The 23051-nt window shown below is 38.5% G+C and overlaps 1 protein-coding gene across 3 annotated transcripts in view; it reads right to left on the reverse strand.

Annotated features, from left to right (window-relative positions):
- Window positions 1–14017: 14017 nt before the first annotated feature.
- Window positions 14018–23051, reverse strand: part of LOC126199330 (outer dense fiber protein 3) — a 123532-nt gene continuing 114498 nt past the window's right edge. For all 3 annotated transcript variants that reach the window (XM_049936179.1, XM_049936178.1, XM_049936177.1), the window contains one exon: window positions 14018–15240. Coding sequence is in view for 1 of the 3 variants with exons in the window: in XM_049936178.1 (XP_049792135.1) it covers window positions 15157–15240 (84 nt within the window). In the remaining 2 variants the exon portion in view is untranslated. The remainder of the gene's footprint in view (window positions 15241–23051) is intronic.

Raw genomic sequence — 23051 nt, forward strand, 5'->3', positions numbered from 1 at the left:
GGGGGATGGTAAATGGCTGCTTGTGGGAGCATACAGGGTGAGATGGAGGGAGGTCAGGGGAATGGTGCTATCAGGAGGTTGGACTGAGATTTTGGGGAGGGGGGGGGGGGGTCAGTGAAAAAGGAGAGAAATAGAAAGACTGTGGGTGCATTGGTGGAACAGAGGGCTGTGTAGTGCTAGAGTGGAAACAGGTAAGGTGATAGGTGGGTGTAGGACAATTACTAACCAAGCAATGTATCTTAAGTTCCTGTAAACCTCCTGGCCTCAACCATCATTAGTCATTGTCCTACACCCACCTACCCCTTCCCCGTTCCCACTCCATCACTTACACCTCTCTATTCCACTAATGCACCCACAGTCTTTTTACTTCTCTCCTTTTTCGATACATTAGCAAAATTTCTGAAATGTTTTTAAACTTGCATAAAGGAGTCAAGTGAGCTGTTTTTAGGCAATGTGTTAAAGAACTTTAGGCTGGTGTGTTCATGGCTAATTTGTGCATGGGAAAGTCTTGAATAAGGTAAATCTATCATGTGGCTATTTGTTGTTGTTGTTGTTGTTGTGGTCTTCAGTCCTGAGACTGGTTTGATGCAGCTCTCCATGCTACTCTATCCTGTGCGAGCTTCTTCATATCCCAGTACCTACTGCAACCTACATCCTTCTGAATCTGCTTAGTGTATTCATCTCTTGGTCTCCCTCTACGATTTTTACCCTCCACGCTGCCCTCCAATACTAAATTGGTGATCCCTTGATGCCTCAGAACATGTCCTACCAACCGATCCCTTCTTCTGGTCAAGCTGTGCCACAAACTTCTCTTCTCCCCAATCCTATTCAATACTTCCTCATTAGTTATGTGATCTACCCATCTAATCTTCAGCATTCTTCTGTAGCACCACATTTCGAAAGCTCCTATTCTCTTCTTGTCCAAACTATTTATCGTCCATGTTTCACTTCCATACATGGCTACACTCCATACAAATACTTTCAGAAATGACTTCCTGACACTTAAATCTATACTCGATGTTAACAAATTTCTCTTCTTCAGAAACGCTTTCCTTGCCATTGCCAGTCTACATTTTATATCCTCTCTACTTCGACCATCATCAGTTATTTTGCTCCCCAAATAGCAAAACTCCTTTACTACTTTAAGGGTCTCATTTCCTAATCTAATTCCCTCAGCATCACCCGACTTAATTCGACTACATTCCATTATCCTCGTTTTGCTTTTGTTGATGTTCATCTTATATCCTCCTTTCAAGACACTATCCATTCCATTCAACTGCTCTTCCAAGTCCTTTGCTGTCTCTGACAGAATTACAATGTCATCGGCGAACCTCAAAGTTTTTATTTCTTCCCCATGGATTTTAATACCTACTCCGAATTTTTCTTTTGTTTCCTTTACTGCTTGCTCAATATACAGATTGAATAACATCGGGGAGAGGCTACAACCCTGTCTTACTCCCTTCCCAACAAATGCTTCCCTTTCAAGTTCCTCGACTCTTATAACTGCCATCTGGTTTCTGTACAAATTGTAAATAGCCTTTCGCTCCCTGTATTTGACCCCTGCCACCTTTAGAATTTGAAAGAGAGTATTCCAGTCAACATTGTCAAAAGCTTTCTCTAAGTCTACAAATGCTAGAAATGTAGGTTTGCCTTTCCTTAATCTTTCTTCTAAGATAAGTCGTAGGGTCAGTATTGCCTAACGTGTTCCAGTATTTCTACGGAATCCAAACTGATCTTCCCCGAGGTCGGCTTCTACTAGTTTTTCCATTTGTCTGTAAAGAATTCGCATTAGTATTTTGCAGCTGTGGCTTATTAAACTGATTGTTCGGTAATTTTCACATCTGTCAACACCTGCTTTCTTTGGGATTGGAATTATTATATTCTTCTTGAAGTCTGAGGGTATTTCGCCTGTTTCATACATCTTGCTCACCAGATGGTAGAGTTTTGTCAGGACTGGCTCTCCCAAGGCCGTCAGTAGTTCCAATGGAATGTTGTCTACTCTGGGGGCCTTGTTTCGACTTAGGTCTTTCAGTGCTTTGTCAAACTCTTCACGCAGTATCGTATCTCCCATTTCATTTTCATCTACATCCTCTTCCATTTCCATAATATTGTCCTCAAGTACATCGCCGTTGTATAGACCCTCTATATACCCCTTCCACCTTTCTGCTTTCCCTTCTTTGCTTAGAACTGGGTTTCCATCTGAGCTCTTGATGTTCATACAAGTGGTTCTCTTATCTCCAAAGGTCTCTTTAATTTTCCTGTAGGCAGTATCTATCTTACCCCTAGTGAGATAAGCCTCTACATCTTTACATTTGTCCTGCTTAGCCATTTTGCACTTCTTGTCGATCTCGTTTTTGAGACGTTTGTATTCCTTTTTGCCTGCTTCATTTACTGCATTTTTATATTTTCTCCTTTCATCAATGAAATTCAATATTTCTTCTGTTACCCAAGGATTTCTACTAGCCCTCGTCTTTTTACCTACTTGATCCTCTGCTGCCTTCACTATTTCATCCCTCAAAGCTACCCATTCTTCTTCTACTGTATTTCTTTCCCCCATTCCTGTCAATTGTTCCCTTATGCTCTCCCTGAAACTCTGTACAACCTCTGGTTCTTTCAGTTTATCCAGGTCCCATCTCATTAAGTTCCCTCCTTTTTGCAGTTTCTTCAGTTTTAATCTACAGGTCGTAACCAACAGATTGTGGTCAGAGTCCACATCTGCCCCTGGAAATGTCTTACAATTTAAAACCTGGTTCCTAAATCTCTGTCTTACCATTATATAATCTATCTGATACCTTTTAGTATCTCCAGGGTTCTTCCATGTATACAACCTTCTTTCATGATTCTTAAACCAAGTGTTAGCTATGATTAAGTTGTGCTCTGTGCAAAATTCTACCAGGCGGCTTCCTCTTTCATTTCTTAGCCCCAATCCATATTCACCTAATACGTTTCCTTCTCTCCCTTTTGCTACTACCGAATTCCAGTCACCCATGACTATTAAATTTTCATCACCCTTCACTATCTGAATAATTTCTTTTATTTCATCATACATTTCTTCCATTTCTTCGTCATCTGCAGAGCTAGTTGGCATATAAACTTGTACTACTGTAGTAGGTGTGGGCTTCGTATCTATCTTGGCCACAATAATGCGTTCACTATGCTGTTTGTAGTAGCTTACCCGCATTCCTATTTTCCTATTCATTATTAAACCTACTCCTGCATTACCCCTATTTGATTTTGTGTTTATAACCCTGTAGTCACCCAAACAGAAGTCTTGTTCCTCCTGCCACCGAACTTCACTAATTCCCACTATATCTAACTTTAACCTATCCATTTCCCTTTTTAAATTTTCTAACCTACCTGCCCGATTAAGTGATCTGACATTCCACGCTCCGATCCGTAGAACGCCAGTTTTCTTTCTTCTGATAATGACATCCTCTTGAGTAGTCCCCGCCCGGAGATCCGAATGGGGGACTATTTTACTTCCGGAATATTTTACCCAAGAGGACGCCATCATCATTCAATCGTACAGTAAAGCTGCATGCCTTCGGGAAAAATTATGGGCGTAGTTTCCCCTTGCTTTCAGCCGTTCACAGTACCAGCACAGCAAGGCCGTTTTGGTTATTGTTACAAGGCCAGATCAGTCAATCATCCAGACTGTTGCCCTTGCAACTACTGAAAAGGCTACTGCCCCTCTTCAGGAACCACAAGTTTGTCTGGCCTCTCAACAGATACCCTTCTGTTGTGGTTGCACCTACAGTACAGCTATCTGTATCGCTGAGGCACGCAAGCCTCCCCACCAATGGCAAGGTCCATGGTTCATTTCTTGTATTGTGAAAAATGAACATTTTTTAGTCTAAGTTTGTTTCAATTTTCTCTGGGATAAATTAGAGAATTTTGGATGTAGATGTAGGGACCTGTCATAATATTAACTGATCTGAACTAACTTCTGCAAGTGTTTCTGGGAGACAGACCTAGAATATATCTAATGGCTTTCTTCTGCTTTTAAAAATTATGGCTCAACTGTGGTGCATTTCCCCAAAACATTATTCCACTTGCAGGTGTAACTGGAAGAATACATAATAAGATTATAGTAGGAGGATTCCTACTGACATTTTGTCTTAATTGATGAAACAAAAATAATATTCTTGGTATTTTGCTGCTTAAGTAGTGTATGTGTCCAAATAATCAGTCACAAGTCCAAGTAATTTTACATCCTCATTCTCAGACTTCTTTGCTTGGAGACTGAAATATGGTTCACATTTTTCATTTTTTTGTTTGCTGATAGTCAGCTGGTTGGCTGGACACCAATAATTAATCATCTCACTTATTTCTCTGTTGCGATATAATGAAAGGATAGTTGCTATGCACCATATAGCAGAGTATTTCTCTGCTGTAAATTGAACACTGTAAGTTTTCAGCTGTTGCTATCACTTTGATGTCATTGACATACAGCATGTTTTCTCATGGTATATGATTTGAGAAATCATTTGTGTAAACTATGAAGAGAAAGGGCCTGAGAACCAAACCCTGTGGTATTCCATGTATTGTTTTCAACAGCTGTGATGCTTGATTATTTGCATATACTTTCTGTAGCTTTTCATTATATAGATTCTAAATACACTTAATTAGTTATCTCTAATGTCATACTGAGCTAATTTTGTTAATAGTCTCATGTGATATCACATCAAAGGCTTTACTGAAGTCCATAAGGATAGCACATGTAGCTTGTCAGTTTACATCATCATGTATAATGACTAAAAAATTTTGTACAGCTTTTACTGTTGACAGATTTGATCTAGAACCAAAGTGCTTTGCATTCAATAACCTGTTATTTTCAAAACAGCCATAAAAAAAACTAAACTTCTCCCGAGCAGGCCATGAAGGCCCTATGATACTGACTGGCCGCCATGTCATCCTCAGCCCATAGGCATCACTGGATGTGGATATGGAGGGACATGTGATCAGCATGCCGCTCTCCCAGCCATATATCAGTTTCCGAGACCAGAGCCGCTACTTCTCAGTCAAATAGCTTCTTAGCTTGCCTCACAAGGGCTGAGTGCACCCCACTTGCCAACAGCACTCAGCAGACCGGATGGTCACCCATCCGAGTGCTAGCCCAGCCTGACAGTGCTTGATTTCAGAGATCTGATGGAAACCTGTGTTACCACGATGGCAAGGCCGTTGGCAAAGCATATATTTGTTTATTTTTTCCAGTTTCCTGTTATTTTTTGATACAATTGAAACAACTGAGATTGGTCTATGTTAGTAGCGGGTGTTTTTCTCCTTTCTTCAACATTGAGTCTGTAACTGTGATTGTAAGAGCTTCAGAGAAAATAGCATCTGCCATAAGTCTAGTGGCTGGATAAAGCAATGGCATTTTAATTTCATCGGCTATGCTCTTTATGAAAAAGGTACTCATTCCACAATAATTCCCTGTTTAAGAATTTTTAAGCTTGTTAATTGCTTTGCTAATATTGTGTGGAGTAATTTTAGATCATGAGCCTATCCGAACTCCGGAGTTGGGAACTTGCTCTTCAATATATCCTCTCTTCCCGTTATCCACCAGGCCTCAATCTCCGCTAATTTCAAGTTGCCGCTACTCATACCTCACCTGTCATTCAACAACATCTTTGCCTCTGCACTTCTGCCTCGACTGACATCTCTGCCCAAACTCTTTGTCTTTAAATATGTCTGCTTGTGTCTGTATATGTGTGGATGGATATATGTGTGTGTGTGCGAGTGTATACCCGTCCTTTTTTCCCCCTAAGGTAAGTCTTTCCGCTCCCGGGATTGGAATGACTCCTTACCCTCTCCCTTAAAACCCACATCCTTTCGTCTTTCCCTCTCCTTCCCTCTTTCCTGATGAGGCAACAGTTTGTTGCGAAAGCTTGAATTTTGTGTGTATGTTTGTGTTTGTTTGTGTGTCTATCGACATGCCAGCACTTTCGTTTGGTAAGTCACATCATCTTTGTTTTTAGATATAGTTATATTTTTAGCTTGATGTGGAAGTGTCTCAACAACAGAGCTGTTGTTGCAGCTTGAATGATCTGTACAGTTTATAAAGTACTCATTTAATACAGTTTATAAAGTACTCATTTAATACAGTAGAGTCTATGAGAATGAGATTGTCTTTTTCACACAGGTTCATTTCATTTTTAATGACATTGCTTGCTGCTTTATGACTTTTTTAGATTTCAAAGTGTAGCTATCATTTGCTTTGGACTTGGCTATTAATTTTTGTTTTGTAGACTTGTTTTAGTTTTGTGAATATTTTCTTAACTTCACCATTTCTGACACATCTGCCTTCAGTTATAAGAAGCAGTATTCTTATTTATTCGTAGTGTCACCAAATGGGTTAGCACAGTGGATGGCACACTGGACTCACATTCAGGAGGGATGATGGTTCAAACCCACATCTGGCATTCCTGGTTTAGGTTTTCCAAATGGTTCAAATGGCTCTGAGCACTATGCGACTTAAGATCTGAGGTCATCAGTCCCCTAGAACTTGAACTACTTAAAGCTAATTAACCTAAGGACATCACACACATCCATGCCCGATGCAGGATTTGAACCTGCGACCGTAGCAGTCGTGCGGGTCCATACTGAAGCGCCTAGAACCACTCGGCCACACCGGCTGGCTTAGGTTTTCCATGATTTCCCTAAATCACTTAAGGCAAATGCTATGATGGTTCCTCTGAAATTGTATGGCTGCTTTTCTTCTCCACCCTTCCCTGATCCAAGCTTGTGCTACATTTCTAATGACCTCATTGCCTACAGGATGTTAAACACTAATCTCCTCTTCCTCCTTTCTTGGAGTGTGCCATATCATAGTATTTTGTGGTCTACATTGTCATTAATATTTTTCTTACAGTCTGTTTGACAGCTGCTATTTAGTATACATTGTACAATGTCTAGAACCACAGTACTACATTCATTAAGAGTTCTTTCACAGGACAATTTATAGGACCAGTCCACTGATTTTAGTTCCATATCGCATTTTCAATGTTATTTTTATTTAGTATTTTGTACTTCTCAAAACCTTTGATACATTCAGAGGCTAATTGTCTTATTTTTAGACATAGTCCTTCGTGATCATACATTCCCAATTTAACTACACTACAATCTACCATTCTAACCACACTACAATCTACCATTCTGCATAATCTAACAATGGAAAATCCAGGATGGACTGTAACAGTTGCTGCTCACCATATAGCGGAGATGTTGAGTCACAGATAGGTGCAACAAAAAGACTCGCACATAATCTTCATGCTGACTGCTTATTATGTTGCCTAAGCATACTACTAGCATTGTGAATTATTCATTGATGCAGTAGAGATTAAGTGAGATATGTTCTTTCTTTTTCCTCTTATGTCTCACTAGCTGAGGTATGAAAAGTTTGTGATGTCTATATCTTGAAACTGATATTAATAGCTCACTGAGTTTATCACCAGTTCCTGGTGTAGGATAGAGTGACACTATTACATTTTTTTAAATGTTGTACCACTGCTGCTGCTTCAAATGCACCTTCTAGTTACGGACCACTAACATCTATAACTGAATGATCTATATGTAGACTGTCTCTGACCCCCACCATGTGCAATATTTGTTCTGCAATAACTTGGGATCAGTATCAAATGGGACTCATAATTTTATACATTAACTATTTGGCCATTGCTCATTAACACAGAGCATGCTACAGTTAGTTTGTTCAAGCCAGCACTGCAATTCATTAAGTTTGTACATTAATGTGAAGTAGAATTGTATTTTTTGGTACACTGAGGTACATTTACCTCATTGTATTTTGTAGTATTTGCTTGTGTGTCTTTACAGATTATGTTTGGGGTTTTTCTGATCTAGTCCAGCAGTTGTTTACTCCAAAAATGGAAATGTATAAGCATCTGCTGATGGACTGTGTTGACAATGACCATTTTGTTCTTCCTTTTTTTCCTAATTCATTGAGCATTAAATTAGCAAACAATTTCTTCTCTAGCCCATTTAGAAGTAATCCATGTGTTCTTTGGAATCTATGGCTTACATTTATATCTGTAGTAGATATATTTTAGAGTGTTTGCATGTTTTCACATATAGCTTGTTCAATTCACTAATTTCGTAGTTTATGCAGGGCCACTGTGGTGAAACATATCTATGTAGAGTATTAAATGGTAGTACACTGGTGTGAGTTAGGAGATCAAGACATTTCTTTAATTCTCGACAGGCAGTATGCATTTTGTTTTTGCAAATATCATTGAAGCCACCAGAAAAGACAATAAAATCCATGGAAATTATCCTGCTGACTTTATGAGTTTACTGACTTCAGCAAATAATGCACCTGGTGTGATGAACCACACTGCATACATAGTGGATGAACTGAGGGAGCTGAGTATCGTAAGATCTCTATTTGCGGATTCCATGTTGGTTTTTATAGAAGAGATTTTTGTCCTCTGTATCCTCATAATACATGAGAATAAAACATGTTCAATAAGTCTACAACAGATTGATGTTAATACATCTACATGACTACTCTGCAATTCACATTTAAGTGCTTGGCAGAGGGTTCATCGAACCACAATCATACTATCTCTCTACCATTCCACTCCCGAACAGCGCGCGGGAAAAACGAACACCTAAACCTTTCTGTTCGAGCTCTGATTTCTCTTATTTTATTTTGATGATCATTCCTACCTATGTAGGTTGGGCTCAATAAAATATTTTCACATTCGGAAGAGAAAGTTGGTGACTGAAATTTCGTAAATAGATCTCGCCGTGACGAAAAACGTCTTTGCTTTAATGACTTCCATCCCAACTCGCGTATCATATCTGCCACACTCTCTCTATAGGTGTATAATCCTGTGCATCTGTCCTATGACCCTTCTTGAAAATGGGAGTAACCTGTGCTTTTTTCCAGTTTCTAGGTACCCTCCAGTGATCCATGAGAAACTACTGCTAGAGGGGGAGCAAGTTCTTTCATGTGATATCTGTACAATATCACAGGTATCTCATTTAGTCCAAGTGTCTTTCCTCTATTGAACAGTTTTAGTTGATTTTCTAATCCATAATTACTTGTATTATTATCTACCATCTCGGCATTCACACAAGTTTTGATAGTAGGTACCCTATTACAATTTTCTATGTTGAAACAGTTTCAGAAGACCAAATTCAGTATTTAAGGCCTCTCTTTGTCATCTTTCAGTTTGGAAACAGTATGGTCACTGAGTGACTGCAGTCTGTTTACTGACTACATGGGACTAAATTTCTTAGTCAGATGGTTGACAAAATTTTACTTTCAATTTCTTTGAATGCTTCTCATACTGATTTCCTTATGCTCATTTTCACTTCGTTCAGCTTTTGTTTATTAACTATGCTTCTGTGATGAATCTCTCTTTGCTTGTGTAGCCACTTTCTAATGTGGCTATTGAATCACAGTGGGTCTTTCCCATCCACTCAGAAAGAGGCAGCATAGTGGTTAGTATACTTGATTTGCATTCAGGAGGATGGCAGTTCCAATATCCATCTGGCCATACAGGTTTAAGTTTTCCATGACTTCCATAAGCCACTAATGGCAAGTGCTGGGATGGTTCCTCTGTAACACCACAGCCAATTTCCTTCCTTAATCTGTCTCCAGTGACGTTGCTGATAGGATGTTAAACTCTAATTTTTGTCCCTTTTCCTGTTCTTTAAAACCTCGTGCAGAACATACTGACCTATGGCATATTGAGAAATGCTTTTGAATTTTACCTATTTATATTCCTCACTTCATCCTCAGAGCTAAATATTTGATGTTCATTCCTCACATACTCTGTAATTTGTATCCTATCATTCTTTCTAAGCAAAAATATTTTCCTGCCTTTCTTATTATTCCTTGTAACATTCATAGTCATGGTCACTGATGCCCTGCTCTTTGTTAATCAGTTTGGAAAGTTCAGGTCTGTTTGTTGCTGGGATGTCTAAGAGAATGCGTTCAAGAGTCACTTTTCCTAAGTGGTTGGGCAAAAATAAGGAAACACTGCAAGAAATGCTTGTTTGAACATAAATAGAGATCCAGTCAATCCTGCAGGTTTAGCTGTCGTATTCGACCTGTGCAGTGTCATCGGTACATTGCAGTCATTAGTCGTCATCAGAACAGTGTTCCATATAACTGTGAGTTAAGTGGGTTAATTGTTGACAGTTGCATGGTGGGTGCTTCTGTAACCAAGGGAGTCAAATTGTATGGTGTTTCAAGAGGCACTGTTTTGAAGAGTTATACCTCATACAGAAAAACACCATCCACTGAGTCACAGCAGAGATGAAGGTGTGTTTGTTGAGTGATTGTAATGAAAAGTAAAAGGGCGACAGCTGCAAAAGTCATTTCACACAGTTTCTAATGTTGGCCGAGTTTCTTGGGCAGCCATATTGTGGTATTCCACGGGCCTCATGGTTATTCCACAAGGTCACATTACTACCAAGGATTATGTGACCATTTTAGCTGACCAGGTCCATCCCACAGTGGTGATGCTGTGTTCTAAGAGAGCAGGGCCCCTTTTAACACAGCTCAGCGTGTCCAGGAATGGTTTTGTGAGCATGAGAATGATTTTTTTGCATATCTCCTGGCCACAGCAGTCACCAGACTCAGTGTTACTGACCTTTGTGGTGTACTTTGAAGAAAAGGATGTGTGATTGCTATCCACCATCATTGTTACCTGAAGTTGTTACTATTTTGCAGGAAGAATAGTGTAAGATTCCATAGAAAACCGTACAGGAACTGTATTTATCCATTTTGAGATGATTGGAAGCTGTTTTGAGTGCCTGTAGGTTTCCTGCATCATATTAGGCATGATAATGTGTTGTGTTTTTGGTGTTTCCACATTTTTGCCCACCCCCTGGATCCACTTACCAAAAAATACAGTATCCTGCAGCACAGATCCATATGTCTTGCACCAGTTTCGACAAGCATGATTCTGCCATTCTCTACCTTGCTACCAAATCAAAGACTCCCCTATTATGAAAGTATGATCATGAAACTTACTTGTGCAATTCTTTCTGTGCATTCTGAAGCACTCTGCCACTACAGCTCCTTATGCAGGAGGTCTATAAAGCATTCATTTACCATATTTGATCCAACTTTGATACTTAACCTCACCACATTATTTTACATTCGGGATCAGTAATAGACTCACTAGATATTATCAAATTCTTGGTGTCAACCAACTTTGTGTTACTGATGCTATCTGTGCATTATTACCTTTAATAGGCAACATTAATTTTGGTACATTACCATGAAGGGTGTTCACACAATTTACTAATAACACATTAATATTTTCTCTACTCTCTCTGTGAAGGCAAATGTATTCTAAGAGTAATGTAGCTGATCTATCTTTGGATTTGAAAAGGAATTTCATCACTGATCACAAGGAGAGATTCCTCAAACCTTAAAATACCAATGGGCATGTCACATGTACTCTACTTTTCAGGTAACTGCTTCCCTTGTGTAGTACACAACCACCTATTGAGGGAGGCCATACAAAAACGAAATGTGTGTGTATGTCACTTGTAGCCAAGAGTCCCTTCCTGGGGAGTTTGGATGCCTGGTGCAAGTCTTTTTATTTTGGTGACTTCCATGTCAGTGATGAAATGATGAGCAACACACACACACACACACACACACACACACACACACACACACACACACACACACACAAATAAAAAAAATTAAAAAAAAAAAAAAACCTGAGCTGGCCAGAAATTGAACCCAGGACCTTGTGATCAAGAGTCAGCAGAAATAACTGTAAGACCACAAGCTGCCATTGGAGGCCATACAGTTTTCTGCCCAATAGTGCAAATCATGAACTTTGCATCAGAGGTCATTGCAGAATCATCTAAGCCTCTGGCTTAGACCCTCCACTCGGCTCCTATCAACTGTGGGTATGTGAGCTGCACTTGACTCCATGTGCGATGCCAACTATTTTCACCAACCCAGCCACTGCCTAAAGGAGGTGAGGATGGCCTCAGAAAAGCAGTTGCCACAGTTTGTAGCTTTTTGCATACAATATTTTCAGTAGCTACCTGCATATCCATTCCACATCTCAAACGAGACCTCTTAGCAAGTGGACTGAGTGCAAACTGCCATTCTTTACTGACCTACATGCTTTTCATCTGAGGAGTTCCATTATCTGCCTATGTTGGAGCTCCCAATAACCCTTTGACAGAAAAATTGGCCATTGGTCCAAGAGATGAAGCATCCCATTCTGTCTCAGATGAAATATCAGCATGGGGCAGCACTTTGAACGTGTTGCTAAAGCAAAGGGGGCAGTTGTGTGGCCAGTTTCCACTTTTACCCTTTGCCCAGAGATACACCAATCCAGTGCTGTCCACCACTTGCTCTAGCGTGAGGATGAACTGGTCAGATAATGAGCTTATGGGGAGAGACAGTGACAGCGGGGTTTGCAACAGGTTCCAGCAGCATCAAAGCAGCTGTGTCCCAACATCATTGCAGCTGAGAGCAGCAGCCTGGAGTCTGCCAACCGTGGCCAACGAAGCTTCTAGCTGTTTCCAGATTTTGACCAGTTCTTTTTGTAACCACACACAACAGATACAGTTCCTATCCATTTCATACTGTATAAAAAAAATTATAAAATCATGCAAAAAGTATATTAACCGAAACAGTCGGTACTAATTGAGAAAGGGCACACAGACCACAGAAGGAGGTAAAAGTACACAACTGTGGTACTACTAAAGTTATGATGTGCATGCAATGTGGACCAGGAAAAAGCACTAAAATCTGCTTGACAGAGGGCTCACTCTCCACTAAAGGTCACTAAATATGCTACCTCTTAGGGCAAAATAAATAACAATTCTGAAAGCAGACATACAAACAGCTACAGTTTGCTAGACAGTCAGGTCATAGAAACACTAATGTACAAGAAAATTACACAAGCACTTAGAAAATATTTAACACTACTGAACATGGATAAACATACAGATGTCAGTCACTTCTTCAAAGAAGCACATGACAAAAACATTAACTAAATGCTGTTTGCAAACAGGAACTGCTGCTATTAATGATTGCTCTTGCCTCTTTCACTGAAGCTCTGCTGTACTTGTGCTACAAAGCATACCTGAGTTATAGTCCAGAATTTAATCCTGGATGCAGGTTTTTCGTTCAGAATCCAATCTTACTCTGTTATATATAATTATTTTAACATGAAATTTTTCCTAGAAGAAGTATTCCTGCATAGTTAATAAAGAAATGTCTATTGTTTACAGGCATTGGAAATGTTGAGTATCGAGACAGTGGTAAGAAAGCCAGATACCCTGGTATGAGTTCCATTCTTTGTTGCAATGTGGTGTTATGATTGGAAATAGAGCTTTTATTTCAATTTTTGAAACGTTTATGTTCTACATTCCACCACCACTTAATATCAATTATGTGAATATGTAGTTTTGATGATGTGTTTTATTAACGTTTGGAAGTAGCATTGTTATGTATTTTATTTTGTATTCTCCAAGATATTTTAGGAGTACAAACATCCTTATTTTTGTTTAATCATTCATTTTCTTGCCATTTGCTAAGTGCACAAAACAAATTTGAAGTGGAGAACTATATTTTCTTGTTCTCATGTAGGTCTATGTCACTTGTTTTAGTGAGAATCAGACAACAAATCCAAAGATTCAACATTTGATCTGCACTTGTTACTAGGATGTTTTCCATTATTTATTGCTGCCTTCTGTTCATGCAGTGGAATGTGTACGAGAAAAAATCTATTTTGCAATGTTTGGATTCCATATTAAACAGTAAGCCTCCCTATAAAAGGCTGAGTAAGTAAGTTAATAGATCTGAGGAAGACATGAGCACACAATTACAAGACCATGTCTAGTACAGAATTGTGATATTCAAACCAATCTTCACACTTTATTTCTCAATATTCAGAAAAGTGGAAAAATATAATTCAAGATTGTCTTACAACAATCAGTATTAATTAAAAGTGTACAGTGTATTATTTTATGTAATTGTGGTAAAGGTATAAAAATAAAGTTTAGCTGAAATTTAGCAATGACTTTATTGTTATTAACAGAAATGAGCATCACATTTTGGCATAATCTTTCCTATAGTCACAAACATCAATAACAATATGCAAAACTTAACAGTATATTATATAAGTAACAAGCCATCAGAATATTCTGAACAAAAGGAACTCTTCATTGACAAGAAGTCCTTCACCTGCAGTGTTATAAAACAGAACATAATTCACAGCAAGTATTAAAATTGATCTCCTGACTTGTTAGGATATGTGTTACTGAAGCCTCATCTTGTTACACTAACAAATACAGTAGATAAATCAGAATGGATGGATGATTTCTATGTAACATGAGAAATGTAAATGACAGTTCAATATTACAAGATAACAGTGTATATAACATTAAATTTAACACAGTGTAAATAACAGTGGCAACAGAACAGCTATTAATATGTCCTGAATTTTACCCAAGTACACACATTTTACAAATATTTTCCTTCATTAATAGTTAGTAGACAAAAAGTTCATCTATAAAAATATACTTTCAAAGGCTTTTTTATGAAGTCCATACATTTTTTTTTTTCCAAATGATGTGCTTCGCCTACTTACAAATATTTTAGCAATAGAGTCATTCATAGCAGCTCTTGTGTGCAAGCTTTGTCAGTATCTACTGAATGTCAAAAGTGCTTGTTTGTGTTTTAGCAAGAAACCAAAGGACTTCCCTGCAAATAATCTCATTAGTTCCATGCCTTACTACTGTTCTGTAGTGGAGTTCTACTGCAGTAAAAGACATTTAGGAATGGATTTCACCCTTCTAACTATGTATGACAAAGTATATAGAATAACAAATTGGAAAGATGAATATATTTCTTTAATACTGAATGATACTGCTTATAGCAGGTTAGCTAAACTAAGCAAACTGCAGTTGATATTTAATATACGATTTGCTGTTATAAGCTATCTTGCTAAACATAAGCTCACTCTGAGGCACATTACAGAATGAAATTTGTCGTATTGCTGAAAATATCATTCCACAAGTTAAATTAATAGTTCTCCAAAAAACAACAGCTAAAATATTTGCAGTACAGTAGCTTCCTTGAAGAGTCATACATATAAATAGATGAAAGGCCTCTTATATTGAAATCACACATGGTTGGATTTTCTACACCATCTGCCCCTTCAGGTACCCAAGGTAAGGAGAATGCTTGATGCCAAAACTGTAGTTTGGCAGTGCGTCCAGCTTCACCTATAAGAATAATAATTGGACATTTCACTTTAAAAACTGCAGCATATTATGCAGACCAAAATGGAAATAAATAAGCAATTTTATTTTGGTAATTGGGTAAATATGGCATACTGGTAACTCACAATAGCATTCTGTTAAAAAAGGAAGGAAAACTTACACAGTGAAATAAATAAATAAATAAATATATATATATTCTTTTAAATCCTTTCAGTGCCAGACATTTTCTCAAAAGATCATGTTAAAAGTGTCATGCGATTTTACAGTAAAATGCGGACCTCTCCCATACTTGCAATAAAATCTAAACTGTTGCATAAAGGAATGTATATTTTTTTTAAATTTTTAGAGAATGCTACTGGCTACAGTAATATGTGCAATACACATTGCTAAAGAACATATTTTCAGAGAAAAAAATTTTCATGATGGGGTTTACTGAAAAAAATTAAAACATTGATTTCAGTTTACTCTGAGACCCATCAAATTATGATATACTCAAAAAATTCAGGTATATATGGAATCTCTGTCGTTTCCTTAACAAAAACATCATAAAGGAATACAAAAATTTTTATTACACTAAGAAAAAATCAAAAAGAACATAACATTACAAAAAAATTGTTTTGCTCTGAATGTCTTCTGTCATAAATCACTGACAAATGTTGCAGTTATGACAACTACTTGCACACCTGCTGACCAACACATGAAGAATGCTGTCCTTTCTTGCAACAAACACTGCAGTAGCATTCCTTTCTCCCTGGAAGAGTCTCTACACCATATACTGTTGGAGTAGGTACATTTATATCAATTGCACTTGTGGTTGCAGCCCTTCCCTGAAACCACTGTTGAGAAAGTTTGCAAATGACTATGCTGTTAAACTTCAGCCATGTCAATGGTTTGTCATTGGAGTGTAGGCTTTCCTTACACAAATTCATATGCATTCAGGAACATCCTAGTTATTATGCTGAATGCTACCTTCTTCCACATCTTGACATTCTCTTCTCCTCTAAATAGCAGTATGCCATCATATCAAATGAGACAATGCCATACATATACTTATTATATTCAAAAATTACATCTGGTTTCTTGACCAACTGTCTGTTGCGAATTGTTTTTTCTGATGTAGCAGAGGATGATGTACTCACAAGGAGGACTGGGTTTCTCTGTGATTTCCTCTGTCTGAAGCCACAGAGAAGTATAAGCGATATCCTGAAAAACTTTAGCTGACCCACAGCATAATTCGACAGACGACCACATGGCAGGAATTTTCTGTTTCTTCTAACTGTTCCTATTACATAAGTGCCAACTGAACACAGCTTTTCTGCCAGAAGAATAGATGTAAAAAAGTTATCACAGAACACATGGTAATCCTTTTTCACGTTGAGCTATTACTTTTATTACTACTACATATCTCAGGCCATTCATTATCTTTTATTTCATTTTTGTGATCATAACTTTTTGCACCACGGTATACATAAAACGCTAGGCAGTAATTTACTACTGAATCACATAGTATCCAAAATTTGACTCCCTACCTGTGATGATGTTTATTGGGGAGGTACTGGATTAGCTGTGGATGCGCCTTTGTCCCAACAAGACTTTTATCAACGCTCAGTTCCTGGTCTGTAGTGGCGACGGAAAACACTGTTGGCAATATCCACCAACACTTGAAATTTGGCTGTTGGATCATATAATGGGTGAACAGGAGGGCGAAGTTTCGAATTGTCTACAAAATGTAAGAACAACTGAAACCTGTCTACAGTTGTTGGTTGCCACTGTTTGATTCTCGAGTTTGGCGGTAAATGCATTGACTGAATCACCTGGCGAGCGTATCTGGTAGTCACCATAATCGTAAGAAGCTGCTGCGAAAAGAACAAATTGAAAAAATCAATTGGTGTGACGTTTGCTGGTATATGTTTAGGGCCTGGTAGTTCTGCATAAACAAAGCTTGTGTCTAATGAAGAAGGGGATACAAGCCGTCGGCTTGGACCAATGGCGTCAAAATTGGCCAGAGAGCATTTAGTACACAGATGAAAGAGCTGACAAGACTGTTCAGAAACAAAGGAATACGAGAGACGAAAAATATAGTTGACATACATAAAGGCCAGTAGTATTTTCTCGTCAAGGATATCGCGTGTTTGTATCGTATTATTTCTCTGGAAAATGTAGGGGAGAAAATGGATGTAAAATATTGGTAGCATAGACTACATCACGTCGTATATATATAAAGTTGTATCTCGAACCTCATTCGAGCTGTATTGCTTAAGCGCAGTACTGGTTACAAGTTTGCGTACGTCGATTTCTTCGTTTTCACTAGCATTAGTGTCCTGTTGTTCAGCGGAACTAAGTATCCCCTGCTTTACTAAACCCTAAATGAAGCACGGGATACAAATTTTACATTTGCAACCTATACCTCAGTTGAACTACGCGAAGAGGCAATACGATGACACATATACAATTTGTATCCTGTACTTCACTACGGAGTACAGGTTTTTTTTTTTTTTTTTTTGCCTTAGATGCTAATTGTATCCCTTTCATTACTTGAGCTATGTAGCTATACACAACATTTGTATCCTGCACTCCAATTGACATATATTGGTAAATCTCATCAATGTTACATATGTCGTTCTTTTCGAATATGCAGTGTGAAGGTCAACTGAAGGACGGGATAGAAATTTCAGTTGTGTCGGCCGTTTCATCTTCAATATTGCTAGTACAGATTCGAAAAAATCTGTACCGATACTTGTGCTGGGAAACGAAAGAAGAACAACAGCTGCGAAATTTCTGTTACGTACTGGACTACATAAAAACTTACGTATTGGTGTAATACAACAACGAAATACGTCAAAATGGTCAAATACAGTAAAAGAAGAAAATGAAAAAGACGGGTACTTCCTAAAATAACCGAAGCTCGCCTAGAAAGGCATCAACAAAAACCACATACCCACATTCACAACGAACACACACACACACACACACACACACACACACACACACACCCCAACCCCCATCCTAATGTGAACTTCGCTAACATATTTCAGACGGTACATTTGCCCAACGTGTTTAATAAAACATTTAAACAGGCAATATGTTCGGGGAATAGCATGTCTCCACGAATACTCGTCTAGGTGACTTTTAAGTGCGGAAATCTGGCGTTCCTCTTTCCCTACAAGAGATTTCACAGCTGGCCAACAACCCTCTATACTATGTGTGCAATCCCCTGAGGATAATGATCTAAACTCAATATTGTGATTTACTATGAGATGTTGATAACCCCTTTACCCTAAATCCCTATATGAAGGAAACCCATTTGAAATTACAATGGAACCCTCTGTAACGTGATCTTCAATTTAAAAAATGGAAATGAAGTCCCATGCTTCTTTACAGAGCGTAGGCGAACGATGCGGGAGACCCGCACCGCCTTACTAGGCAAGGTCCTAATGGAGGTGGTTTGCCGTTGCCTTCCTCCGACCGTAATGAGGATGAATGATGATGATGAAGACGACACAACAACACCCAGTCATCCCGAGGCAGGAAAAATCCCTGACCCCGCGGGGAATCGAACCCGGGACCCTGTGCTTGGGAAGCGAGAGCGCTACCGCGAGACCACGAGGGGCGGACGATCTTCAATTAAGCTGACCAAAACTTGCTTCCTTCGAGTGGTCACTACTTTGAACACTACATCGTCACACTGCTGACCTGAAATACTGCCCCCCAAACTCATAACCCCACCGGAGGTTTCCCCCTGTTGTACTTCCTTTTGCCAAAATGTGATTCGTCAATTTCCACCATAACACCCGGTCCCCTGTACTTCATGTACTCCCCACACACTTCCCTACAAAAAGAATACCAATCCACAACTATACGCTTACTCACACGACATTCATCCACACACAGCCACAAAGGATATCTCAAACACCAACAGTAAGTGATTTTCATAATGCCCTACTAGGCGACCTTAGATTTTTCGAACCACGTTCCTCTTCTAATGGATCGCCACAACCTATCTCTGCTGCAGCGCCATACGAATTAGTCGTGAGTACGGCGACGAGATACACTTGTGAGGCGCATATGTTCGCCGCACTCGCGACATGGAACATATTCGGCAATGAGACGACACATTTGCAAAACACAAATCGTGGCCAACATGTCTCCGCCCATAGCCTCTCGTAAACCATCAAGGTTCATTGCAACTGATAAATCCATACCTACAAACGAAAATGCGATACTAAAAATTGTTCTAAAATAAGAAACTAATAGTCCAAATTACATCAATATCACCAAGAATGAAACTAAGTACCGAATGAATTATAAACAACCAATTAATTTAATAAAAGCACACGAGGAATGTTTTCAGCAATATGAAGCGATCTGTTTTAGAATCACATTCAATTTCTTTAAAGTATAATGATACCGCTTATCGAAAACACAGAGTTGTTTCATTATCTATGGCTCGAAGTGAAGACATTACTATCTATGAGTAATATATGACGTCATTCGTCAAAGCCGACGGGTTGTATCCCCTGCTTCACTAGACCCTAAAGCTTGGAGGGGGCGGATTGTCTGATGCCTCATCCATTATTTCAACGAAAGTATTTGCACTGCAATTCAGTTGTGCTGGGACTAGTGCAGCAGGGGATACAACCCGTCGGCTTTGAACAATGACGTCACAAGTCGCCAGAGAGCATGTATTACAGAGATGAAAGAGCTGAGGAGAATGTTGAGAAACAAAGGAATGCGAGAGAGATAAACATTGATCTTGTCAAAAGCATAAGTGTTTTTTGACTTTAAAAAAAAAAATCTCACGAGATAGAATAAACTGATCCTACTTTATTAAGCAATATCTTGTCAAAAGCCGAGAAGCGATTGTTCTTAATGTTCTAGCTCCCTTCAGTACGTAATAAGTGTTTTTTGGCTTTTTTAAAAAAAAAATCTCACGAGATAGAATAAACTGATCCTACTTTATTAAGCAGCTCCCTTCAGTACCTAATAACTGTTTTTTGCCTTTTAAAAAAAAATCTCACGAGATAGAATAAACTGATCCTACTTTATTAAGCAATATCTTGTCAAAAGCCGAGAAGCGATTCTTCTTAGTGTTCTAGCTCCCTTCAGTACGTAATAAGAGTTTTTTGGCTTTTTAAAAAAAAAAATCTCACGAGATAGAATAAACTGATCCTACTTTATTAAGCAATAGTGTTTTTTGGCTTTTTAAAAAAAAAATCTCACGAGATAGAATAAACTGATCCTACTTTATTAAGCAATGAGTAAAAAAAACGAAATGGAAAGATAACAGCAAAAGCTGTTATGTTTTAGTTTAGTTTTTTTATTGATTGCTGAATAAAGTAGGATCAGTTTATCCTATCTCGTGAGATTTTTTAAAAATAAGCCAAAAAACACAATCCACATTACCTCAATATCATTACGAAAAATATTAAGTACCGGACGAATAAAAAACAAACAATTAAGTTAATTAAATCACACATTTAATGATGCACCGAATATCAAGCGATCGCTTTTAGATTAACATTCAATTATTTTAATGATAGTGCTTATTAGAACACAGAACTGCTTTATTATCTATGCCTCGAAGTGAAGACATTAAGATCTATGACTAAGGAATGACGTCATTGTTCAAAGCCGTCGGGTTGTATCCCCTGCTGCACTAGACCCGTTGTGTTTGGTCGTCGTCATTTGCTGACGCACAATCGTCACTTGAAGGAGAAAACAACGAGTCCTCTTCTCCACCGGACATCTCATAATCCGATACACTTTCTGCAAATTCATCTTCACTTTCACTGCTTGCCATATTATTGCCTAAATCACTCGCATCCAACCGCAACTTCTTACTTGACGATGCCTTGCTGCCGCGAAATAGTCGGTAAATAAACAACACCAGAGAAGTTTATTTTAATCGACATATCGCACTGACAATCGATCAGAAGATCGATATGCAGGGCCTTCGACCTTCCTTCGCTAGGAAATACTAACATCTTTGCCTTCAAGCGCGGAAAAAATGAACTAGAAGGCCATCACGATCAGATCGTTACTGGCATTTTTCGCCCAAAATCTGGATCATGATAACATCATATTTGGCACTAAAATGGTTAATCCCTGGCCAGCTGGCCCTTAGGTGAGTTTCTCGTTACTCTTATTAGACAGACAAGTGGGAAACAGTTATTTTGTCCAGCTGAGTAAATCATTAGATACATTACATAAGTTTCAATGGTTGTAGTGCTTGAAAAGACCCTGATCTTCAGATAGAGACCACACCACTATAGTCACTTTTGACCATTATTATTGTTAATTCCACAACTATTTCATTGGCAAAAATTACTGAAGTTTTGCAGTTTTAATTAGTTAACTGGCTTTTTCTTTTGTCATAGGGAGGTTCAGATTCAATGACAGTCACTTAACACTCTTTGTATTATTGAACAAAACCAACCTTTTTTTTTTAAGTTAAAATTCTAGGACATAAGGTAGAACTGACTTCAAGACATAATTAAATTATATTGAGTGATTTACCAGTACTTGCTGATTCCTAAACCAATAATTCTACAATTGATTGGAGCCTGATAAAGCAAACTTAGTAGCGAGAATACTGATATACACTTCCCCGAGTTAACCTTTCATTTGCAGTGGAGTGTGAAATGTTTTGAAACTTCCTGGCGGATTAAATTTTGTGCTGGAACAGGACTCTAATCGAGATCCTTAGCATTAATGGGGAATGTCCTTATTCACTGAACTCAACTAAGAATCTGAGACCCATCACCAAAACTTTGCTTCTGCTAGTTTCTCTTATATTTTCCAAACTTCACAGAAGCTCTCCTGTATACATATCTGGATTATGACAGTTTTAATCTGCAAGGAAGTTTCAGTAGACACTTTACTTAATTATTTGTCAATTTTTAATCCTGGATGGCAACACAGTAGATGATGCTGCTCTGCCATGTTAATGGTAACACATCTTATTATGGATTCCATGTAATCTTGTGAAGAATTCAGTGGAAGTTTTATGAAATTGGTCACTATAAGATTTGAGGGCAGGAGTAGGATGCACCAGATAATTAGTTTTAGGACTGTGTATATGGCTTTGTATTATATAATTTTGTGTCAAACTAGGTAAACAGTTGAAGTAGTTTTTGTGCCTTTTGCTCACCTCAAAAAATTCATCAGTGTACAGGGTGATTATAATTAAAGTTTCAAAATGATTGCCTATTGAAGTCGGTGGGGTTCAAACGATACATATCGAGCGTGCGATAGTAAATCGATTATCGAAGTCGCATAGCGGGCGTTGTGATGAATTATTTGTGATCGTCATTTTTTTTCCGTTGTTCCTTTAGTTCGTGTACGTTACATTCGCGCCGTAATTATTTATGATTTAATCGGGAAACCTACACAGTTTCTGTTGATAGCGAGTATAATGTCTGCTGACTCTCACGTTTCTTCTGCGGATTGTCTCACATGGACAACACTAATTCCGTGCATATCCAGCATAGACAAATGTTTGACTTTTTGCTGCAAATATGGACTTCTGCCAGACGAGGAAAGGAGGGACTGTGGTGCTGCGAAGTCTGTAAAACTTCGTAAGAGGAGTGTCAACACCGAGATACCATTGAAATTTCATTGCGGACTTTGCGGAAGCAAACCAGAATCAGGAAAAATACGTGGTTCGAGTCCTCCAAATTATTCATTCAGGCGAGTGTAATTCTTGTGTCGTGCTGGATTCGAGATTACACGTTGGAAGCCACAGCATCAGAAAGAGGTTATCTGCAAATTCTGCGTGTGACTGTTTCGGGTTTCGCCGAGAAGTCTGTTACGTG

This window comes from Schistocerca nitens, chromosome 8 (genome assembly GCF_023898315.1).
Source record: "Schistocerca nitens isolate TAMUIC-IGC-003100 chromosome 8, iqSchNite1.1, whole genome shotgun sequence".
NCBI classification, from domain to species: domain Eukaryota; kingdom Metazoa; phylum Arthropoda; class Insecta; order Orthoptera; family Acrididae; genus Schistocerca; species Schistocerca nitens.